We start from the raw sequence: 23232 nt of genomic DNA, 5'->3' as shown, positions 1-23232 counted from the left end.
CATTAAATGAGATGACAGATGAGAAAAAGCCTAGAATTCTTGAATACAAATGAGCACCACTATTCAAGTTTCATTCCAAGTGCGATTAGGGAAAGGAAAGGGGACTGAGCAAATTTTATAACTCCCATGCCTAAAATCCCCTAGACATGCCTTCATGCTCTCACCCACTACAGACACTGTGTATATTCCAATCTTCCTACTTCCATCACTTCTCCCTGAAATCTTTGCAAGTTTGGATGCTTCTAACTGCACACATCTCATATAAAATGTCACTTGACCAGAAGTCTGTCCGTAAACACCATTTCCGGAGGGATCCCATCCCCTCTCCCTCAGATCCCCACTCTAGCACTGGTCAATGCTGAGTGCCAACCATGGCCAGGGCGTGGCACTGGCACCATAAAGGACTCTCACTGGGTTGGCACCTGCCAGCCTTAAACACCCCTCTACTCTTGCCATTCACCCAGTACCCACCTGACTCAAAGATAACAGGCTTGTGAAGGTTTAAAATAAGGAAGGGACAGATACTTGGCCTGGCTGCATCTCCAAAAAAGTTCCAAGCACCTTGAACATCTCTCAGAAAGACGCTGACAAATGTCACAACCATTAGCAGGTGTTGATCTTGGAAGTCAGCCTATATCATGCCACCCTTATCAGCACACTTGGATCACGTCCCTGCATGTCTGACAACTTCTGCGAGAGACACTGGTGTATAAAATGAGATGTAGCTTTCCTCTGACAGTTCACAAGCAAGAGCAGGAGGGGAGGCAGCTTCCAAAAACGTTCTCCCATCCACATCGACCCATCAGCGTTGGACAAGGTAAGAACTTGCTACATCAAAATTCACGAAAGAGGGGTGCCTGGGTGGCTCAGTTGGTTACGTGTCCAACTCTTGATTTCAGCTCAGGTCATGATCTCACGGTTCGTGGGATGGAGCCCCACGTCCAGCTCTGCACTGACAGTGAGGAACCTGCTTAGAATTCTCTCTCTCTCTCTCTCTCTCTCTCTCTCTCTGTCCTTCCTGCTCTCACTCTTTCTCTCAAAATAAATAGTTTTAAGACTTCATGAAAGAGAAATTCAAAACTCTGAGGCAGAAACAAGCATAGGACAGTTCAAGAAAAGAGACCTACTTAGGGTTTTGCATTTAGAATCTCTTTAGCAATGCCCCTCCCTACTGAAATGCACAGCACTGTACCTAGAGTGGTAGGCATTAACAATTTCCTGCTATGTAACTTCTTTTAAAAATGGGGATCTCTTGGGGTACCTGGCTGGCTCAGTTCTTGGAGTTGTGAGTTTAAGTCCCACATTGGGTATAGAGATTACTTAAAAATAAAATCTTTTTTAAAAAAGGGAGGATCTTAAATGTCCATCAACAGATGAATGAAGATGACATGCATGTATACATACACACACATACATACACATACATACATACACATAATGGAGTATTACTCAGCAATCAAAAAGAATGAAATCTTGCCATTTCCAAGTATGTGGATGGAACTAGAGGGTATTATGCTAAGCAAAATTAGTCAGTCAGAGAAAGACAAATATCGTATGACTTCACTCATATGAGGGCTTTAAGATACAAAACAGATGAACAGAAGGGAAGGGAAGCAAAGATAATATAAAAACAGGGAGGGGACAAACCAGAAGAGATTAATAAATATGGAGAACAAACAGGGTTACTGGAGGGGTTGTGGGAGGGGGGATGGGCTAAATGGGTAAGGGGCATTAAGGAATCTACTCCTGAAATCATTGCTTCACGATATGCTAACTAACTTGGATATAAATTTAAAAATTAATTAATTAATTAATTAATTAATTTTTAAAATGGGGGATCTTTCCTGAGATTTTTTAATGATTCCATTCAAGACAACATCTAATAATGCTGCCACAAATTCAGTCACAGACAGAGAATTTTATTATTTTTTCCCTCACAGAACACTTAAAGTCACCTTTACACTAAATTCCAATTTCTCACAGGTAAGGGTAAAGTGAGAAAAGTAATGAAAATATGATGAGTTTTCTCCTAAAGTCTAATTTGTCCCATATGAAAGATGTCACTGGCTTCCCATTATGTCTTTCCCAACATTTCATCAATAGCAGTTCTTCTCAGTTATTTTTTTTTCTTTTTTTAAGTTTATTTCTTTATTTTGAGAGAGGGGAGGAGAGAGTGCAAGCAGGGGAGGGGCAGAGAAAGAGGGAGAGAGAGAATCCCAAGTAGGTAGGCTCCATGCTGTCAGCACAGACCCCAATACAGGGCTCAATCTCACAAACTGTGAGATCATGACCTGAGCCGAAATCAAGAGTCAAGACGCTTAACCGACTAAGCCACCCAGGTGCCCAATTCTCCTCAGTCTTGATAAATGGCAGGCAACTTGATTTGGACAATGCCTATGCATGGCAAGAGCAGAGGTTGATAAGCCTTATTTTATAAAACTTGATTAGGTAAGAAATGCAGGGAGGAACTCCAGAGTCTACTGGCTTTACTGACAGAACATACCCCAAGACACAAACCTCTGTATTACCTTAAACATTAGAGAGAGAAAGACTTGAGAGAATCATTGTAAGGGAGGAATGTGACAGCCAGAGAAGGGAAACAATCACCACTGGGTCACACAACTGAGCTCAGAGTCAAACATGGGTTTTCTGCCTGGGTGGACCCAGCTCTCTGCCTTCTTGCTGAAGCTAAGGCCCCTCAGCTGGAAATGGGGTAATAATATTATCGAGTGTCTAGATTTGCTGCGAAAATTATAAAAGATGTTGTGGATGAAATAATTAGCACACGGACCAGTACTCTATACGTAGATATGTATGGATACATCCCAACAAAGAGAGGTAAAGTCAGGACTTGTAAGTTTACACATTCACAACAGTTATGGCATTTCAACCCTGGCCAAGAAAAAGAAGCCACATGCCCCATGGTCGTTAGGACCACGCAGTGCCCTACAATAGAAGAGGCTACAGAAAGTGGGAAATGGGTTAACTTGATCATTGATCCACACACAGAGGAGCCTCCTGTGTGCCAGCCACCAACACAATAATGAGGATGGTCCAATGCCACCACTAGACCACGCTAATGCTCTCCCAGAACATGGGAACAGGCTTTAAAAAGACAGGAGAGGGCCTGAGATGGTCATACTGACATAAAGATGGTTCTGGCCTCTGCACACTGAGCTGAAATGCCAGGACAGCCCAATGACCAAATGGGTGGAGGGTGCGAAGCTCGGGTCTGATTCATTGGGTGATTTCATTCTGATTGGGCAAAACTAGCAGCTGGAAGCTGGCCAGTGGGCACAGGCAAGCATATTGCCTGCTCTGTACCACAAGTTTCACCATCTATAAAATAAAGATAGACCCTCCTTCTCAGGGTTGTGTAGAGAGCTTAGAGCAGCTAATGTCCGCTTACTCTCCACAAAGGGACTGGCACATGGAAAGCTCATACCAACAAGGACAGTGCTTTATATCAGTTGACCAAAAGCTGGGAGAGACCTTGACCACCATTAGAGCAATAACCTTTGTAGCTGGATCATTCAAAATTCTTGAATTCCCCAGTTGGTAACTGAGATGGCTCCAAGGGCATTTGAGAAAAGGAAACCTGGCAGGAGGATGTGGACCATAGAGGTAAGGCTATTGGCAGGGCTTAACCTGTACTCAAAGACTGCCACCAGCCTGTGGATATCTTCATGCAGAGCTGAAAAAGAAGTAGAAGAAAACAAGACTTTGCCATATGATGGAACACTGTCTGATGAATACAATATACAGACTAGAATGTCAACAATGTGAGTGGAACCTTTCCACAAGAGCGAGGGCCCTTGTAGGTGCATGTCTAATACAAACATACTGGCACCCCTATGATCCATTGGGAGCGTGGTCTCTAAAAGAACTTGCTTTTGCAGATATCAGTCACCAAGATGCTGACCCTCTGGGCCCTGGTCTTCACGCTGACCGTCCAGGCAAGAGCACTTGACTTGCAGAATCCATCTTTGCTGCTGGGAAATCTCCCTCAATTAGCCCTTGAGGTCACCAAAAAAGCCCCTCTCAATCTGCCACCCGGACCACTGTTCAGAAGTGCCCCAAAAGATTCTCCATCTAAGAAACATCCAACTAGGACCCCAGGAGGCAGGTGTCTACCAGTGGCCAGGTACTTCATGTCTAGCAGCAAACTCGAAGAATGTAAGTAAAACTTGTTTAACCTGCTCACCTTTGACTTTCCACCCGCTCACACACACTTCTCATTTCCAAGCCCAAAAGCTGATTACACCTTCAATAAGGAGAAGGCATCAAAATCACTTTGGGAGTTTGTTAACAAAACAGCTTCCTGGGCTCCACTCCCACACACTGTGATACAGCAATACTGCAGAGGGCATGAAAACCTGGTTTTCTAATAAGCTCCAAGATGATTTGAAGCTACTTGTCTGTAGTCCACACATGGGGAAGAACTGGTCAAAGCAACCCTGGAGAAGGGAACTCTTGGATCCAGTCAAATGGCTACCTGCCTTTTATGTGACCCTTATCACCTGCACACTGCCAGGACCTCTCATGGCTTCCCAATGCTGGGCCCCACAGCTCATCCCAAACACCTACACGTACTTAAAGCATCAACCTGGTTGACAAAGAGCCAAGACATGGGAGATCCAAGTCCAGTACCAAACCCCCTGACCAGATTTGCTCTTTCCAAACGCCCTTCTCACACCCTTCTTGAGTCTCAGCCTCCTCCTTAAAGAGATGTGGAATTCTGTCCTCTGGCAGTCTCTTAGGGCCAGAGAGCAGAGGAGCTCAGGAATTACAAGGCTTGGCAAAGAAGTGACTCTCTTTGGGGACCAAGAAGGGGGTAGGACTCTTGAGCAAATGAAGGCCAATAGGAAAGTCCACAAAGCTCCCTGCAACAGCCTTCTGCAGCCAGCCTTCCAGGATGAAAGGACAGGGTGACAGAGGGAAAATTGGTGGCTGCCTAGTGATCATGGTACCCAGCCCCACAGCTCACACATCCACTGCTTTGCCTCTTTAGGAACATTTCCTCCACTCTGCCCACCACTCTGCCTTATGACAAAATAGTTGAAATATATAGAAAAGTTCAGACAGTGGTAAAAAAGAAAAAAATAAGAGTTGTATACCCAACAAACAGAGATTTGGTGGTGGTGGTGGTGGTGGTGGTGGTGGTTGTTAATTTTGTCAGACATAAAATATATATATATATGTGTATATATATATATATGTATATATATGTGTGTACACACACACACACACACACACACACACACACACACACACACACACACACACACATATATATATATATATATATATATATATATATATATATATATATATATATATATATAGCAAATACTCTTGTACTCACAACTGAGTTTAAGGAATAAAACCCGGCCATAGGGCTGAGGGCCCCAAGGCTCCTGCAGGGCTGCCTCCCTCTCCCCCTTTCTCCTCCTCCCCCTGGAGGAGACCTCTGGCCTGATTATTTTTCCCTCGCCACTTCTCTATATGTTGTGACATGCGGCTATTCCTATTCTGGAATAGGCATGTTGTCCTTTGGCCCAATTAAGCTCTTTGCTGAGGTAGACAGGGTTGACCACCAGCCAGATGTAATAGCTCCTCTTCTGAGTTCCTTTCTCAGGCCACTGACAGCAGGATAGGATAGGACCCCTGTGACTTCACAGTTCTCCAAGTTGGCTCTTGACCCTCTCTCCTTCCCCACCATCTTCTGGGATTCCACTTCTCCCTGCCCTGCTTGTCTCCAGTGTGAAGGCAAAGACATGGTGAGCATCTCCTCCACCCTGATGATAAAAATGCTGGAGGATCAGTGCTGATGCAGAAGGTCTCTTAGTATGGGCAGCTTGTCAAAGGTGGCAAGACCTCCCGATGACCCACAAGGGGAAAACGAGGCCTAGAGAAGAGAAGAGACTCGCACAGAGTCACACAGATGGAGAACAGAGGAGTCCAGGTCTGTGAGCTCCACTACCTCTTCGCTAGCCACCTCAACCTTACTGAGTACTTAAAACCAGCTCAACATTTGTCCTGTGCCCAACAACCCATGCTGCAGGTTCTATCACTCCTAGACAGGTGTAGAGACTGAGGCTCAGGAAAGAGAATACTCTGCCCCAGGCCACTTGGACTTCAAGGAAGTGTCTAGACCTTATATACTTGGGGCTACTGGGCTCCAGAGCTAAACTAAATTCTTTCATTCCATGCTCAAACCACTTTAGAGTAACATACACAACACTAGGCTGGCCTCAGGTAGGTGGCTAACAAATGTTAACTCTTAACAGGGGACACGTTATCTCTGTATCACCAGGCTGTCCTGTGGTGGGCAGTGGGAGGGAGTGATATATCCAGAAGGCATGATATACAGTAGCTAAGGGCCTAACAATTCAGAGGTGCTGGCTCTCCAGCTGGGAAGGTTCCTCTGGTTGAATCAGTTGGACACCCAACAGCAAGATCATGTCTCTTGACCCTTTTCAGATCTGAACGCCACGCTGCCCCCACAGATCGAGAAGATGCTGATGTGTGAGGAGATAGATCTAGCTGGTGTGCTTGGGACAGTGATATCTACATTGTCTAACTCCAACCTACTGTCTGTGTTAGACCTCACTTCATCCCTCAACATACCTGGAAGTGATGTTCTTGGTGGTATCCTGGGCAAGGAAAGTGGTGGCCAGTCCCCAAAGCTCCCACTGTCATTGCTCTCAACAGCCACTGATGCCCTCAATATCCAAGAGACTCTGGGCAGACTACTACCCACTGGTGCAGAGAAGAATCCTGTAAAAGGACTTGTCAACACCCTTGACCTCCCAAATCTCCCCCAGCCTCTGAATGATATCGTTAACCAAGCCGGCAAGCTCACAGAATCCACCGAGGGTGTGCTGAACAGTCTAGTGCCAGTAGGTGTTAGTGATGCAGTCACAGGCCTGCTGAGAAATGCTGACCTAGCAGAACTCTTACTGGGGTAAGTGCTTCCTTGATCCTAAGGTCTGACACAAGAAGAGAGCTGCTGTTTGGGGACACTGAAGTTCAACCTCCAACAATACCATGGAAAGGGACAACCACATTTTCATGAAGCAATATTCTAGTTCTGTGCTGAAAGGGTGCCCTTTCAGAGGGAAATACGACCAAGATTTCTTCAGCTTAAAGAGCAGAGTGGGTAAGGGAGCCAGGGAGTCCTGGGAATGGATGGGTTGGTAAATTGTTAAATGGCTGCTTCAGGGGTACCTCTCCTGCTGCCCAGGCTGATTTGTGGAGCCAGGACTGACCCATGATGCTGTCACTTTGCAGATTAAATGTTCAAGAAGTGACTGTGGAGAGTATGACATCAACCATGACAGGTGATGGGATCCTCGTCTCTACCACAACTACCGCCTTCATAGGTGGAAAAGGGTGAGCCTGTTTCCAAATCAGTCAGCCAAGACAGTTAGCCTGGGGACTTAAGAGCCAGAGTCCAAGGGCCAGGCAGAAGCAACACAGAATAAGGTTGGATGATTGAGGGTGGGGCAAACTGGGCACCAGGAATAGCTGCCTGTCTCTTCTGCCCCAAAGGACCAATGCAGGAGAATGACCCCATGAAGCCCCATCCTCAAATAGTGTAAGCACAGCCAGAAATCCAGATCTCCATGTGAAATCTGCACAATTTTATACATGGGCAGTGAAGAGAAAAACCACAGAAAATGACATATACACTGGTATTATGGGAAATGCAGGCTCCAAATAATCTGGACCCTCCAAGAAGATTCAGCCCACTCTACAAACACTGTCCCAGGCATTTGGGGGGGGGGGGGTGGACAGAGATGATTAAAATGCATGAATCAGTCATCCACCTAATGGGTAATTAATACACATCTCTATACCAGATGTTGTGCTGGGCACAGGAGTAATGGCAGTCCCTGTCCTCAGTGAACATCAACAGGTGGGGGAGAACAGGTTAGCAGTGTAGATCCAAGGCACACAGGAAGACATGAGGACAGGCAACCTACACTGGGGAGAAGGCAGCTTCTTGAACTATCACACACATGGCACTAAAACCTTTCACCGAGCAAACTCCAGCCAAGCACTTAACTGAGGCGCTCTGAACTCACTGAACCCTTCTGACAACCTCATCAGAAAAGCAGTCCTATTTCTACACTAGGAAACCAGTTTAGACTACCAAAACCAGTTACATACAGCTGACAGGGTTCAAACCCAGGCATTCTGCCTCCAGAGCCCATGTTTGTGACCACTACAGTTAGCAGTAGCAGGAAGGCCATTTGTCTTCTCGAGAACATCTGACTTTAATGAGGCCTGGTTTTGGTAAATGGTGGGTTTTTCTTATGCTGTAACCCACACAACACACAGCTGGGGATGCTGGGCACAAAAGTGAACTTGTAATGAGCTTCTCATTACAAGTCGGCCTCGTGCCACCAACAAAAGACTTCATTTTTTTTTTTTAATGTTTATTTTTGAGAGAGAGACAGACAGAGTAGGGGAGGGGCAGAAAGAGAGGGAGACACAGAATCCGAAGTAGTCTCCAGGCTCTGAGCTGTCAGCACAGAGCCTGATGTAGGGCTCGAACCCATGAACTGCGAGATCATGGCCTGAGCCGAAGTCAAACGCTTCACTGACTAAGCCACCCAGATGCCCCAAAAGAAGACTTCTTGAAGGCTGGTGAGGAGAGTGATTTTATAAATGCCTCCCGTGAACCAGGATCTAAATCCTGTGTAAGAGAAGGCCAACCTTGAGGCATGCTCACTTGAAGAGCACCAAACTTGCCCTCTCTCAAATAATCTAGACAAACACATGAGGCATACTCCCAAAATGCCTATTGCTTGGCCTGAGTGACATCCTGGAGCTAGGCCTGGTTTCACCTACATCTTATTCTCCACAGCCTAGCAGGACCTGTAGTCAGCCTACTGGGATATCAAGTACACAGCGATATAACTCTGAAAATTGGCATTTCCATGAACAATACCCAATGCATCAACCTCCAAGTCCAGGACAAGGACATCAAGTTCAAGAAAGTGACCCTTCAAGTAGTGGAAACGTACGTGAGACCATTTTTCTCATTTTCTATATCCATATGTGCCAGAATGTCCCCGTTGATACCACCCTTAGGGTGGAGTTTGGTCAACCCAATGGTTTGAATGATCAGTAATTGGGAGTCCCAGTCAGGGGTCTTTGCTTGGGAACGCCCAGCACATTTGAAAACAACCTTCTCTCACTCTGCCTGCATTCTGCTAAGCATACTCTTTGTATTTTGTTCTTTTTGCTTAAGCAATACATTCACCTAAATCAAAATCCAAAAGATACAAAAAGCCATACAATGAAAAGTCTTCCTCCCACCCATGTATACCAGCTGGCTAATACTCCTCCCTGGAAGCAACCAAAGGATCTAGTCTCTTCCATTGGCTTTCAGAGACACTATTTGCATGTGCACAGTTGTGTGTGTGTATACACACACAGAAAGGGGTGAATACCATATACAACTTTCTGGACTCTGATTGCCTCACTTAAAAAATAGCTTGGAATCTGTTGCATCAATATATAAATAGCTTCTTCATTTTTTATGGCCTAGTATTCCATTATGAAGATGCACTGTAATTTAATAGTCCCTTATCAAGGAATAGTTGTGTTTTTCAACTGTTAACTTTTGTACCCAACTCCAACTAGTAAGGTCCCAGACAGGTCTGTTCACTAACATGAACGAGTGTCTGAAGAATAAATCCCTCTACATGGGATTGCTGGGTCAGATGTCAGGCATTGGTAATTTTCCCAGGGATCCTTGTAGTACCTTCCTTAATGACTGAAACTGTAGACAAAAGCGCTCGGGTGTTGGTACAAATTAAGAAGCAGGACATCATGCAGCTGTTTCATGAATAGATGGGTTTTCTCCAATGCCTGGGCAAAATCCAGAAATGCAAGAATCACATAGTCCTCCACATATCTTTCCCAGGGTCACAAATACTTTGCCAGTGCCTCTGCCTTTGGACCAAATCGTTTCTCAAGTGTTGACAGTAGCTATGAAAGAGAAGGTAAGTGTTAGGAAAAAGGAGGGCACCACCTCAGAGGTCTAGGTCACTGGGGGAAAGCGATTTGGTCCTGATGCTGGGCGAGGCTCCAAAAGGAGACATCAGGCCTTCAGGAGTCCCAAGTTTAGAGCTATTCTGGCCCAAAAGACCCCAGCAGCAGGACAGGATAATGCCTCACACTGGGAGAGGGAGAGTATAAGTTCTGCCATAGAGAAGCCCAAGAAACAGGGAGAAGGGGAAGATGATGGGGAGGAGGGGAAGATGAGCTGGGCTGAAGGGGAGGAGGACAGGCCTGCTGTACTTCCTTGGCAAAGCTCATTGGTGGTGATTTCACAGCTTCAAGAAGTAGAATCGTGTGACATTGATCTCAGTGATTTCAGCAAATGCAAGAACTGTGAGTACAAACACCAGAGCTCCCTGGGGGTCATGGGTCAATGGAGGACTCCTTGGGGATCTCACCAGATGACAGACAGGAGAGTGGGCGGCCGTGAGCTACAATACCTTGAGCCTCCAGGCACACAGACCCTCCTCAGCACCTCAAGGCAGAACATGTGGTAACTTACTGGCTTCCCTGAACCACTAGGACACATTCTCCAGGACAGAGCAGGGCAAAGAGCCCCTTAGAAGTCTCTGTGGCAGCCCCGCCACCTAAATGGTTTGCCAAGCGCGCATGTGTGCAGAGTCGGAGCAAGGAGGATTCCAGGCCTCATGCCAGGGAAGCTGAGAAGCAAAAATTCCCTCCAATGTCCTCAAACATATCCGGGAAACAGGAATGATAGGACATAGTGGGACAGCAGCTGCCAGGACAGCCAAAGCAGGAAACTGGTAACATTTCTCCCGTCCCAGAGTAGATGAAACTGGCACCTTGGCAACAAGCTTCTCTCTCTCATTTGCGGTTTTGGCACAAGAAGGAGAGGGCCAAGCCCTCATGCTGCCTTCCTCCCCGAAACTGGAAAACACAGTAGGGCAGCAGCTTTCTGCCTCAGACTGAGAAACAGGGAGGTGTCCACACTGGTCCCCCATCTGGAGGGCAGAGCCACCAAGAGCCCGGGGGTTACGGGGGTCTCCAGATGTTCTCTTTCCTCTCACCTGCAGCTACTGACTTGTTCAAGTACAACGTTAAAAGTTCCAGGACTTCTGCACAAGGTCTTTCAATCTTCTACTGTGTAAGTGTTCTTTGTGCTTACAATGGATTCCATAGGAGGGCTGCAGACATCCCTGAATTCATGAAATATATGCTACTTCAAGAACACTTAAATGGGGGAATTCACCTCAAAAATGAGGACTTATGGCTTCTCTTAGACAATCAGAGGTCTGATGGCCCTAAGTTGGACTGCATCAGGGCTAATCAGCTGGACGAGAGCAGTGCTTCCTCCTTTACAAAAGGTTTCTACTCTCTAATCTCCACAAACCCCACCACTTCCTACAGACCCCCAACATGGAGGCTGGGGGGGGGGGTTGTCTACTGCTGTCTGTCATCATCCTTGTCCACTGCAGTCCTCATGGGGGCCACTTCACTCCTCAACATCTCAGCCAGGCTCCAAAGACATAGAAACTGATGTTAGTCTCACATGACAACAGGGATTTTTCTGCTTTTCTTTCTCTAGGCTAAAGCCTTCTTTAACAAATATATAGTCCCTGTACCTGGAAGTCCCCTTCCACCAGATCCTAGAAATGCCAACATTTCCCTAACTCTGTCCCATAAATTACTCACCGTTATCGTCACACTGAGTGTCAAGCAGAGCTCCACCAAGGTAAGCCTCATCTACCCTGACACCATTCTCCTCTTTGCTTAAGCCTAGTCTGTCAAACTCTTGAGAGAAAGGTAAAAATGCAGTGGGTTCCAGAACATTCTTCCAGAGGTAAATAAGAGGAAATGCTGTGGGATACAGCTTTTCCCTTAATGATGATCGTATAAATGGATATTTGTTGACACCGAAGGAGAGCAGAGAGCAGGGGCAGAGGAGGATAAATGTCTTCTGAGTTCCTGCTTCAAACCAAGTACAAAGCCAGGTGTCATTTCATCCTGACAATGGCACCAGGAGGTAGGGATTCTTGTCCCCACTTTACAGAAAACCAAAGTGAGAGAAGTACTTCACCAACAGTCACAGTATGAGCAAGAGAGTGGATTTATCGACATCTGAGGTATTCATTTGCTTCTGGCCCCAAGGGTGATAGAAGGAATAGAGGCAATAATAACAAGAAAATAATAATCATGGAGAACTTTCTATGGGCCAGGCTCTGTTTCAGCAATGTACAATGTTTCCTTAACAGGGTCTCCAAAATGATTAAGTGCAGAGTGGTCTGCCAAAAGAGCATAGAAAGAAATGGGTTTAAGCTGGATGACAGGTAACAGAAAAGCAAAATTTTATGTGTTAAATGACCTACTGTCCTTCTGACAAAGGAAATGAGATATAGGAAAATATCTGGAATTAGACCCTATCTGCTGTGGTCACACCCACTGTGCCAGTACCCACCTAGGTGACCGACTCATACTAGAGAGCCAATAAATATCTGAATAAATGTACTGAATGATGCACAGGTATCTCATAAGGCACCATTCTGCAGTCCTCCTTCTTCTCCATACTCTAAATGATGACTTCTTCACAACAGATGAATAACCTGGCTGCAAGCATCACCAAAATAGCCTACTCCTTCAAGTCAGGCAACCAACTCCAAGTCACCTTGTGGATTACCGTGGAAAAGGATGGTGAGAATTTTACTACCGCGGAAAGGGTGAGTACTGAGTAACAAATCAGGACTGAGCTGTGAGGAGGAACTAATAGGAGCACAAGTTACACGGAAAAAAGAGCGGTCTGGAGTGGAGGGGGCCAAATCCCCGAGGGCCCAAGTGCCTGGGTACCCCTATGACAAGGGTGGCTGGTGGGCTCAGCCCCTAGGGCAGAAGAGATAAACAGGCTGTCTCCTGCGACCAGGGAGTCTCCACTCCAGTCCTTACCTGTGATCTTGTTGGCCATATCACAATGTGATACATTCGCTGACTAATCAGGTCAAGGTGGTTGTTTTTTTTTTTTTAATTTTTTTTTTTTTACATTTATTCATTTTTGAGAGACCAAGAGAGACAGAGCACAAGTGGGGGAGGGGCAGAAAGAGGGAAACACAGAATCTGAAGCAGGCTCCAGGCTCTGAACTGTCAGCACAGAGCCCGACACGGGGCTTGAACTCACAGACCACGAGATCATGACCTGAGCCGAAGTCGGATGCTTAACCAACTGAGCCACCCAGGTCCCCCTCAAGGTATTATTTTTAATGCATATTTGTTTTATATTAATGCAGACCTCAATCATCTCCCATGACAGCAAGATTTCAAAAGACAAATTGATACCAGACTTCAAGATTATGAGGTACTGTCCATAACTACAAAGTCCTCTTGACATTTGTCAGTATAAAAATAAATATCAAGAACCCAATTCAAATCACATGAGAAAAATAACGGAAAAGGCCCTTGGGAAATACCTGCATAATTACAGGGAAGCCAAAATGGAGTTTTACTCACCTTAAAATTGCTTTATCCTCTGTATTTGACATTTTATAAGTGGCTTTGAGAAGTGAACTAATACCTAAACTCTAGAATTGGTTAATATTTTTTATGTGAAAATAATTTTTCCTTGTACTTGTTTCCTGACAGCTCTGAAGACAAGGTGACACCACCTGAGGCTGTAAGTCGATTCAATTTTCAAAATATCTGTATGTGAGAAATTATTTTAATGCCAGATGCTCAGTGACACAGGGACTCTGGAAAGGAAAAGGTCACACAGACTAGATCACAGATGCAATGTGGAATAGGTTCCAAACCTTTACCCTCTCTGGAGAGTTCTTCAAGCTAGTTCCCAAAGCCATGACTAGAATCCCACATTCAGTCAGTGACTTAAGGAAGGCCTAAATCCCTGATTTTTTAGTGTTGTGGGTGATTCTGACACACAAGGAAGTCCTGGAGTCCACTGGAAGAATGAAAAGGTGATCTAGATTCTAATCTTGCCTGGGTTCATGAGAGTTGCTCACAAATATACCCAGCCTCACCCTTCCCATTGGTAGTTCCCATCAGTAATCCCGAGTGAGCACAGGAATCACCAGATGAGAGCCTGGGAGGTGAGAAGGGGGGAGAGAGAGGGCAGGGCCCAGGGAACAGGTTCCAGGAAATTCCCAGGAGGTTCACCAACCACACCCTCATTTAAGATATTTGTTCTTGTACATGTTCATGCCTTCATTCAACAAATGTTCAGGGAACACCACAATGTCCCCAGCCCTAGAATACAACATGAAATAGTGATGAGATCCCTGATTCTAAGAGTGACCCTCAAATTTAAGTAGGAAAACAGAGACAGCTGAAAATCATAAATAAATCAGCTAAATCATTAAGAGCCTAGGAGCCACACACTGGGTGGAGGCATACAATGGGCACCCTGAAGTGAGCAACCTTATGACTATGGGTGACTACGGGGACCGTCTGCATCTCATGTCAGCCCTGAGACAATAAGGAGTCAGTTGAGAGGCAGACTCTGGGAGGTATCGCAAGTCCAGTGATTCTTCATCTCATCTTTACCTCTGGGCTGCTATGTAGCATGCCAGGTTCCATGCAGGGGAAGGAATGTAGAAGGCATGGTCCCTAGCCTCATGTAACTACGCACCTGACAGGGGTCACAGACGTTTATGCAGAAAGTTGTCAGTGTAGCATAAAAATGACACAGTAGAGAGAGCACCAACTAGAAGGCAGACAGTAGGTTCCCTGAGAAGATGCCTGAACTTAGCCTTGAAGAAGGAGCAGAAGTTAGCACAGACCCAAAGTGTGTACGGGATAGAGGAAACAGAATGTGCCAAAGGTAGGCATCACAGAATCATAGGCCTTTTGAAGAGGGGAAAGGTAAGCAGAGTGCCAGCAGAGAGAAGCAGATCTGGGAGGCCCTTGGAGGGAATGCAAAGGAGACAGGCTCGGCAACAACCAGTCCTTCCCAATACTGAATTCAACCTTTGTCTTGAAAGTATGCAGCTGCACCACTGAGCCTACAGCAGTGTCTAGAACGTAATACGACCCCATAAACATTTGTTCAAGGAGCCACCTAAGGCATCAAAACCTACTGAAGAGCTTTGGAAAACCCCCAAAGAAGAAGCCTGAGAGACTGACCAACATCCACCTCCCCGTATAGCCTTGTCCAGTAATAGATTTCTTACACTAGGAAAAAACCCACATATGAGAGGCACCCAAGATGTACTGATAAAAATGCTCCTCCCATCTCTTCCAGGAAGCAGAAGTGCAAGATATATTGCTTGAGGTTCTGAAGAAATTTTTGTCTGCCCTTAATGGTATGTGGAATTAATAATTTAAACACTTAGGAGTACCTGGGTGGCTCAGTCGGTTGGTTAAGCGCCCAACTCCTGATTTCAGCTCAGGTCATGATCTCACACGGTCGACAAGATCAAACCCCACGTCAGGCTCTGTGCTGTGTGTGGAGCCTGCTTAAGATTCTCTCCCTCCCTCTACCTGAGCTCTTCCCCCACTTGCACACTCTCTCTCAAAAAATAAAATTAATTAATTAGTTAAAGGGAGCCTGGGTAGCTCAGTCGGTTGGGTGTCCAACTCTTGTTTTTGGCTTATGTCATGATCTCACGGTTCATGAGATTGAGCCCCATGCCATCAGCGCAGAGCCTCTCCTCTCTCTGCCCCTCCCCCCACTTGCATGCACTCTCTCTCAAAAGAAATAAACATTAAAAAAATTAAAAATATCTATTAAAAAAACAATAATGTAAACACTTAGAAGAGTCATAAGAAAGGGACAAGGGTGCGAAACCACATTACATAACATTCCATGGCACTGAGCACAGTATCATCCAATCACCATCTGGACTGAAAATCACTTCTTAGTTTTCAGATAGGGACTTCAGCAACTTGAGATGGGAAAACACGAAAATTAAATCTAAATGCCTCTTCTACGGGTCCTAATGAAATCTAGCTCAGTAGGGGTCATCTTACCACTTGGAGGAAAATGGACCTGGATCACCTAGTCACACAGATGCTGGAGTTTGAGAAACTTGAGACTGAGATCATAAACTTCATAACCACCAAGAGATGATGGTACAAAATGCTATCTGTACATATTTGTGGTGAACTCTAAGGGGGTTCAAAATAGTGCAAATGACACCAAAACAGCAGGGTCGTCTTCTTCAGCTAGTGGAGGCAGACATGCCTGTATGTCTCTTAATATCAATTCTCTGTGCATAGAATACCCACTTGGTTTCCAGTTCATTCTAAGGTCTTTTCTGATCTTTGTAAACTCACCCTCATACACACACAAGACTAAGAGACTATGTCTGAAATCTGTCCATTGAATGGGCAAGGGAGAGATTTCTCCTAGAGCCGTGCACTAACCAGAGATCCCTCCAGCTGGCTGTGGCTAAAACAACCCAGCCTGGCCATTGTTTCTTTCAACTCATATCACATTTTCTCTCTTTATTTCAGAACTGACAAGTGCATGGAATGTTCCTCCAGGACTAACCTCAAATCCTCTAACCAATGCCAAGGTTAAAGTACTTAAATTGGTAAGCGAGAAATACCAATATTTTCCTTTTGCACAAAGGCCTACTGTGCACTTCAATCTTCACAGGAATGAAGGGGGCCAGTAGGCCTCAGCCTCAGTCTGTTCCAGGCCGCCCTACTGACTCCAACTAATCTCCCCACTCTTCCCTAGGCAGATTCATTGCCTACTTTAGTCACAAGTCCTAACAGTGAGATACTCTTGGTTATATATAATCAAATAATCTATCCCTGTCCCATGAGGACTCTCATACTTTTCTGAATATGTCTCAAACATTTCTTTGGAAACATCTCCACCATACATGCCCGATTCATCCACACTGTCACCTTCTGTGTGCTAGAGCCTCTCATTCTTTGTCATCCTGACTCAAATTTCCCCCTTCTTCCCATCTATCTAACCCTAAACCCAGAGAAATTTTCAAAGAGGACTTGCTTCCTAAGAAACAGGTGAAAGAATGGGATTTTTATTTAAATTTGTCACCAGGAAAATGTTAAATTATGAGGGTGGAACTAGGGAAGATATATGAGAGTAAAGAAGTTTAGAATCTCCATCACCCTTAGATACTCCATTCATGATAAACATGCTTATTGAGTACATAATCTAACCAAGGAAAATTCTTCTATTTTGGCTCAAACCTCAGAAGTTATATATTCAGGTTTTTACTTAACCTCCAAATTTCCCCGAATCTGTGGCCAAATCAATTATTAGAGTACTAAGTGAAGTAAATCAGCATTTGCCTCAGTGTTGGTTTTCCACCTCCTGCTCTTACACTCCATGGCTCTGAGTGGCCTTCGACATACCACTTAGTGTCCCAAAGTCAGTCTTGAGTCAAAGGACTGGATTAGATGAACGTCAACTCTGTTCCAGCTACAAATGATAGCCCAACCAGAAATGGTTTATGCAACAACAATAAAATTATAAGTGGTGAACATCCAGGGATGAGACTAGCTTCAGCAGTGGCCTGATGCAGGGCCTAGACGATGACACCAGAATCTATCTCTTGCCTCTACTATTTCTGGGTGGGCTCTGTTTGGGCTGTGTACATGGAGGTCTCTACCTACCAGGAGCTTCACTCTCCATTTCTTTCTGGAATAGCTCAAACAATGACCCAGAAATAAACTCCGGGGCTCCCACTAACCTGACTTGTTCCATATCTCCATCCTTGAAGCAAGCACTATGGGCAGGGGGATGGAGTGCACTGGTAGTTCAGTCCAGGCCCGCAGCCAGCTTATATATTTAAAAGTATATAACTAGTTGTCTCTTATCTCCTCACAGAACGATCTTCAGGCAGCAAACTAACCCAGCACCTGATGCCAGAGAATTTTCCAGAATGAAAGCATTCTAAAACTTCTCTAAGAAATATTGAGCCAAGGACATCCTTATTTATCATTAAGGAGCCACGTAGAATAGTGTTCTGAACATGTCAACTATTCTTTGGAATCTCACCAACAATACCTTGAATTAACAAGCGCAAGAAAAGGAAGAATCCAGGGATTTTTGGTATTCTGTAATCACTTCTTTAATAATTAACCTGTTTTCGTGCAAAAAAAATGACTTGTCTTCAATTCATACAAATAGGAATTTCGTCTTATGCTTAGAATTAGTAAAAGAACTACTTACCAGGAACATAAAAGTTAACGGTATGAATGATGAGGCAACAAAATGCAGACTTCATTTATCTAGTGCACTAAGGGACAATCCTGACAATGACTTTCCTTCCTGTATCTCTGCCCTCCCCTCTCCAACTCCAAATGCTTTTTTTGCCTAATGGCCCAACATGAAAATTACACAGGGGCTAGAATCCAACTTCCCCCATCATCACATGCTAAACAGTGAGAGGCACAGTCCAAATGCTAAAAGTTGGATGGCAAAGAGCAGGTAAGAGCCTGGCAATACCACGAACAGGGCAGCAAATGATCTAGGTCCCAGCTTGGTAACTATAGACCATGCCAAGTGGCTGTGAGAGGAAAGCTAAGCCAAGCTCCTTTTAAGGAGACCAATAAGTACAAAGAATGCCAGAAAAGTAAAGAAGAAGGATACTGAGAAACATCACTGTGATCTTTACACCAGGCAAAGACTATGGCTTGTGCTCAGTGTCTGTTCTGGAACCAAAAGAACTCAGATCGTGGACACAAAGACAGATAGGGGAAGCAGGGCCAGATTCAGGACTCACCTCACAGCAAGGAGCAGCACCCCATAAAATAAAGGCCAAATCGCATTATTACCTTCAGCCTTTTGTCCAAACCTTAGGTCTTGATTTCTCCCCAGGCCATACTTCCCACAGTCAATCCCATCTCGGTAAATGGCAATATGATCCACTCAGGTTCCCTAGTCAGACACGTGGAATCATTTTTGATTCCTCTCTCTTTCACCAACAGACCAAGTCCTATGGATTCTGCCTCAAGAACACCTCTCATCTGTTTGCTTCTATCACCATCCTGGTCCAAGTCATCATCATCATCTTTCACCAGGGCAACTGGTCTCCCTGCTTCAGCCCTTGCCACCCACAATCCATTCCCCAACTGGCAGCCAGAGTGCTCTTTATAAAACAACAATGAAATTATAAGATAGTGAATATCTTTATAAAACACATGCTCCCTACTTAAAAACCTTTCAACCACTGGTGAGTATATGGAGAAATCGTAACCCTCATGCATTACAAGTAGGAATGGTTCAATCTCTATGGAAAACAGGTTGGCTGTTCCTTAAAAAGTTAAACATAAAATTTACATATACTCAGTAATTCCACTCCTAGGTATATGTCCAAAAGAAATGAAAACAGGTATTCAAACAAACGTTGTACACAACTGTTCATGGCACCACTGTTCACAATGGCCAAAACATCTGAACAACTCAACATTTTATTTTATTTATTTTTTTTTAACATTTACTTTTGAGACAGAGAGAGACAGAGCATGAACAGGGCAGGGGCAGAGAGAGAGGGAGACACAGAATCTGAAACAGGCTCCAGGCTCTGAGCTGTCAGCACAGAGCCCGACGCGGGGCTCGAACTCACGAGCCGTGAGATCATGACCTGAGCCGAAGTCGGACGCTTAACCGACTGAGCCACCCAGGCGCCCCTCAACATTTTAGATGTTCAAATGTTCATCTATAGATGAATGGATAAACAAATGTGGTATGTATACACATACACACACTCACACGCAGATGCATGCACACACAAAGGAATATGCTTCAGTCATAAAAAGGAATGAAGCATTCATACATGCTACAATGTGGATCAACCTTGAAAAGATTATGTTCAGTGAATAAAGCCAGGCACAAAACATCATATGTTGTACAATTCAGTATATGTGAAATATTTAAAGTAGGTAAATCCACAGAAACAGAATGCAAAATGGTAGTTACCAGGAAGGCAGGGAGTGGCTAAGGAGCATAACTGCCTAACGGATATGCGGTTTTATTTTGGAGTGATGGAAATATTTTGGAACTAGACAGAGGTTGAACAAAACTGTGAATGTACTAAATGCCACACCTCCATCTGAAACAAAGACTTCTAGAGATGCCTAGGTGGCTCAGGTGGTGGGGTGCTGGACTCCTGATTTCAGCTCAGGGCGCAATCTCGTGAGCTCTGTGCGGAAAGCACAGAGCCTGTTTGGGATTCTCCCTCTCTCCCGCTCTCTCTGCCCCTCACCCACTTGGGCATCTGCGTGCTGCGCTCACACGCATTCTCTCTCTCTCTCTCTCTCTCTCTCTGAAAATAAACATTAAAAAAAATAAAATAGAACAGAGACTTCTAAACAGAAACTAAACAAAACAGAGACTTCCAGAGAAGATGGCAGAGTGGGAGAACCCTAAGCTTACCTCATCCCACAGATACAACTAGGTAACACCCACATCAGTGTAAATAACCCAGAAAATGACCTGAAGACTTGGAAGAATGACTCTCCACAACTAAATGCAGAGAAGAGGCCACAATGAGGAGGGTAGGGAGGGAAGAGAAATGGTGGAGAGATAAATGGACCTGCAGGACTGTCCATGGGAGGGAGGGATGACGAAGGCGTGGGTGCTGAGAGGGGAGACAAACAGACCCTCACACCAGGCATCCCAGGCACGGGGAATCCACACAGGGAGACTGGGAAGACAAATCCCAATAATATTTGGCTATGAAAACCAGAGAGGCTGAATTTCACGAGTTCTTACCATCAGAGGAGTTTAAGACCTTGAACTATAAAAATCAGCAGGCTCAGCTCTAGGAGAGCTGGGAGGTCATACAAAACAAAAACCTTCCCAGCCACAATAGCAACTAACCACCCAGATGTTGGTTTCTAATACCATTCTCTATAAAAGTAATCAGGACCCCTTGGAGAAATGGCTAATTTCTAGAGACTAGAAAGGACTAGAAAGAAAATATAAAAGATGACTCCAGAGCATCTTATTAATTACTGAAAGTAAGAAAGTGCTCAAGAAAACCACAATGATGGGAGTATGTCAAAGGGTTACAGGGGCAAATGGAAGAGCTGCCAAAGCTGAAACAATGGGACCGACAAAATAAAGTGGTACTGGATTATAACCCAAAGTACAAAATGAATATCCAGCAGTCTATACCGATAAAAATAAATTTAGTAAATAAATGGGGGGAGAACAGACAATCTCCTCTGCAGAAAAATCCCTAACTGGTTTACATAGCTATTTCACCCTCATGGAGGTGGAGCAGAGCTTCCCACTAGTTAAGTTTCAGCTGCACAGTGACATTTGTCCCAAGAGCACAGTGCGGAAAGGGAGGAGAGCAATTTTGCAATGAAGAAACCTGACAAACACTACCTCAAGCCAGGTGATCAAGGTTAACATGAACAGTGTTAAGTCATATTAACAGTATGTACACTTATGATGTGACGAGAATGGTACTTTATCTCTGTAGTCTTCCTCCCCCAAACATGTAACTGCAGTCTAATCATGAGAAAAGCATGTGACAAACCAACTGAGGGGCACTCTATAAAGCATCTGACCAGTTCTCCTCAAAACTGTCAAGGTCATCAGTAATAAGTAAAGTATGAAAAATGGTCACAATTATGAATATACTAAAAACTAATGAACCGTATACTTTAAAATGGTGAAATTAATGGGATGTGAATTACATCTCAATAAAAAAGGGAGAAAGGGAGGAAATCAACCAAAGTGGTTATGGTAATATTAGACAATGTAGATTTTAAAGCAAAAAATATTACCAGGGAGGGGTGTCTAGCTGGCTCAGTCAGGGCAGCGTGCAGCTCCTGACCTTGGGATTGTGAGTTTGAGCCCCACACTGCGTGTAGAGATTAGGTAAGATTAAAATCTTAAAAAAAAAAAAAAAAATTACCAAGGATAAAGAACATCATTTCATAATGATAAAGGAGTCAATTAATCAAAGGAACATAAAAATCCTTGATGTTTATTCACCTATTGATAGAGCTTCAAAATATATGAGGCAAAAAATGACAGAATTACAAGGGGAAAAGAGAGAAATACATAATTATTTTCAAAAATGTCAATACCTTCTTAGCCACAGTTGATAGAAGAACTGGATAGAAGCAAGCAAGGATATCATAGACTTGAATAACAACCTAAACTGACTGACATTTATAGAACTCTACACCCAACAATACAATATTCTTCTCCAGTGTACAGTGAACATTTACCAAGACAGATCATCTTCTGAGCTATTAAATAAATCTCAATAAATTCAAATGATTAAAGACAAAGTATATTCTCTGACCACAATAGAATTAAATTACATATCAGCAACATAAAGATCTCAGGAAAACCCCCAAATATGTGGAAATGAAACTTATTCTTTTTTTTTTTTTAACGTTTATTTATTTTTGACAGAGAGAGAGACAGAGCATGAGCGGGGGAGGGCAGAGAGAGAGGGAGACACAGAAACTGAAGCAGGCTCCAGGCTCTGAGCTGTCACCACAGAGCCCAACATGGGGCTCAAACCCATGAACTGTGAGATCATGACCTGAGCCAAAGTCAGACACTTAACCGACCGAGCCACCCAGGCACCCTGTAAATGAACCTTATTCTAAATAACCCATGGGTCAAAGAAGAAATCAAAAGGGAAATTGGAAAGTATTTTGAAATTAATGGAAATAAAAATATAACATGTCAAAATACATGGAAGAAATTCCATGGTAGCTTGGGAATAAGGGATCACTGGAGAGACGGACCACAAAGAAATAGGAGAAAATTTCAGAGGTGATGGATATACTCTCTTGATTTAGGGATGGTTTCATGGGTGTATACGTTAAAACTTATCAAATTGTACCCTTTCAGGGGCTCCTGGGTGGCTCAGTCGGTTAAACGTCCGACTTCAGCTCAGATCATGATCTCACAGTTTGTGAGTTTGAGTCATGCATCAGGCTCTCTGCTGTCAGTACAGAGCCCTCTTCAGATCCTCTGTCTCCCTCTCTCTCTGCCCCTCACCTGCTCATACGTGCATGCGTGCATACACACACTCTCTCAAAAATAAACACACTAAAAAAATCGTACACATTCAACATGTGCATATCAGTTGTATGTTAATTACACCTATCTCAATAAAGCTATCAATAGTGTTATATGTAAACATTGTGTAAAAACAAAGAGACACTAATCACTGTATATACAGAGACTATTTCTGAAAAGACTTAATAGGAAATGAAAAAAGTGCTTTTAGGAGTGCT

At 44.2% G+C, this 23232-nt stretch overlaps 2 protein-coding genes across 7 annotated transcripts in view; one reads left to right on the top strand and one right to left on the bottom strand.

Moving 5' to 3' along the window:
* CDK5RAP1 (CDK5 regulatory subunit associated protein 1) overlaps positions 1-23232 on the bottom strand; it is a 194064-nt gene that overhangs the window by 127219 nt on the left and 43613 nt on the right. The gene's annotated exons all lie outside the window — the stretch shown is intronic.
* LOC105260421 (vomeromodulin-like) lies at positions 698-19104 on the top strand. 3 transcript variants are annotated; one of them, XM_019826637.2, is made up of 15 exons: positions 698-817; positions 3900-4176; positions 6484-6967; positions 7294-7395; positions 8876-9031; positions 9941-10019; positions 10353-10410; positions 11112-11182; positions 11624-11770; positions 12630-12752; positions 13314-13381; positions 13666-13696; positions 15278-15338; positions 16492-16571; positions 17843-19094. In XM_019826637.2, exons 2-15 carry the CDS (start codon positions 3915-3917, stop codon positions 17864-17866), a joined length of 1746 nt encoding a protein of 581 aa, XP_019682196.1. In that variant the 5' UTR covers positions 698-817; positions 3900-3914; the 3' UTR covers positions 17867-19094. The 3 variants fall into 3 exon arrangements, with proteins under 3 accessions (XP_019682196.1, XP_044909668.1, XP_019682197.1); XM_045053733.1 differs by lacking the exon at positions 7294-7395 and having other exon boundaries at positions 17843-19104; XM_019826638.2 differs by lacking the exon at positions 16492-16571.

Source organism: Felis catus, chromosome A3, assembly GCF_018350175.1.
Source record: "Felis catus isolate Fca126 chromosome A3, F.catus_Fca126_mat1.0, whole genome shotgun sequence".
Taxonomy (NCBI): domain Eukaryota; kingdom Metazoa; phylum Chordata; class Mammalia; order Carnivora; family Felidae; genus Felis; species Felis catus.
The sequence above is the reverse complement of the archived record's forward strand: the minus strand, read 5'-3'. Positions and strand labels throughout refer to the sequence as shown.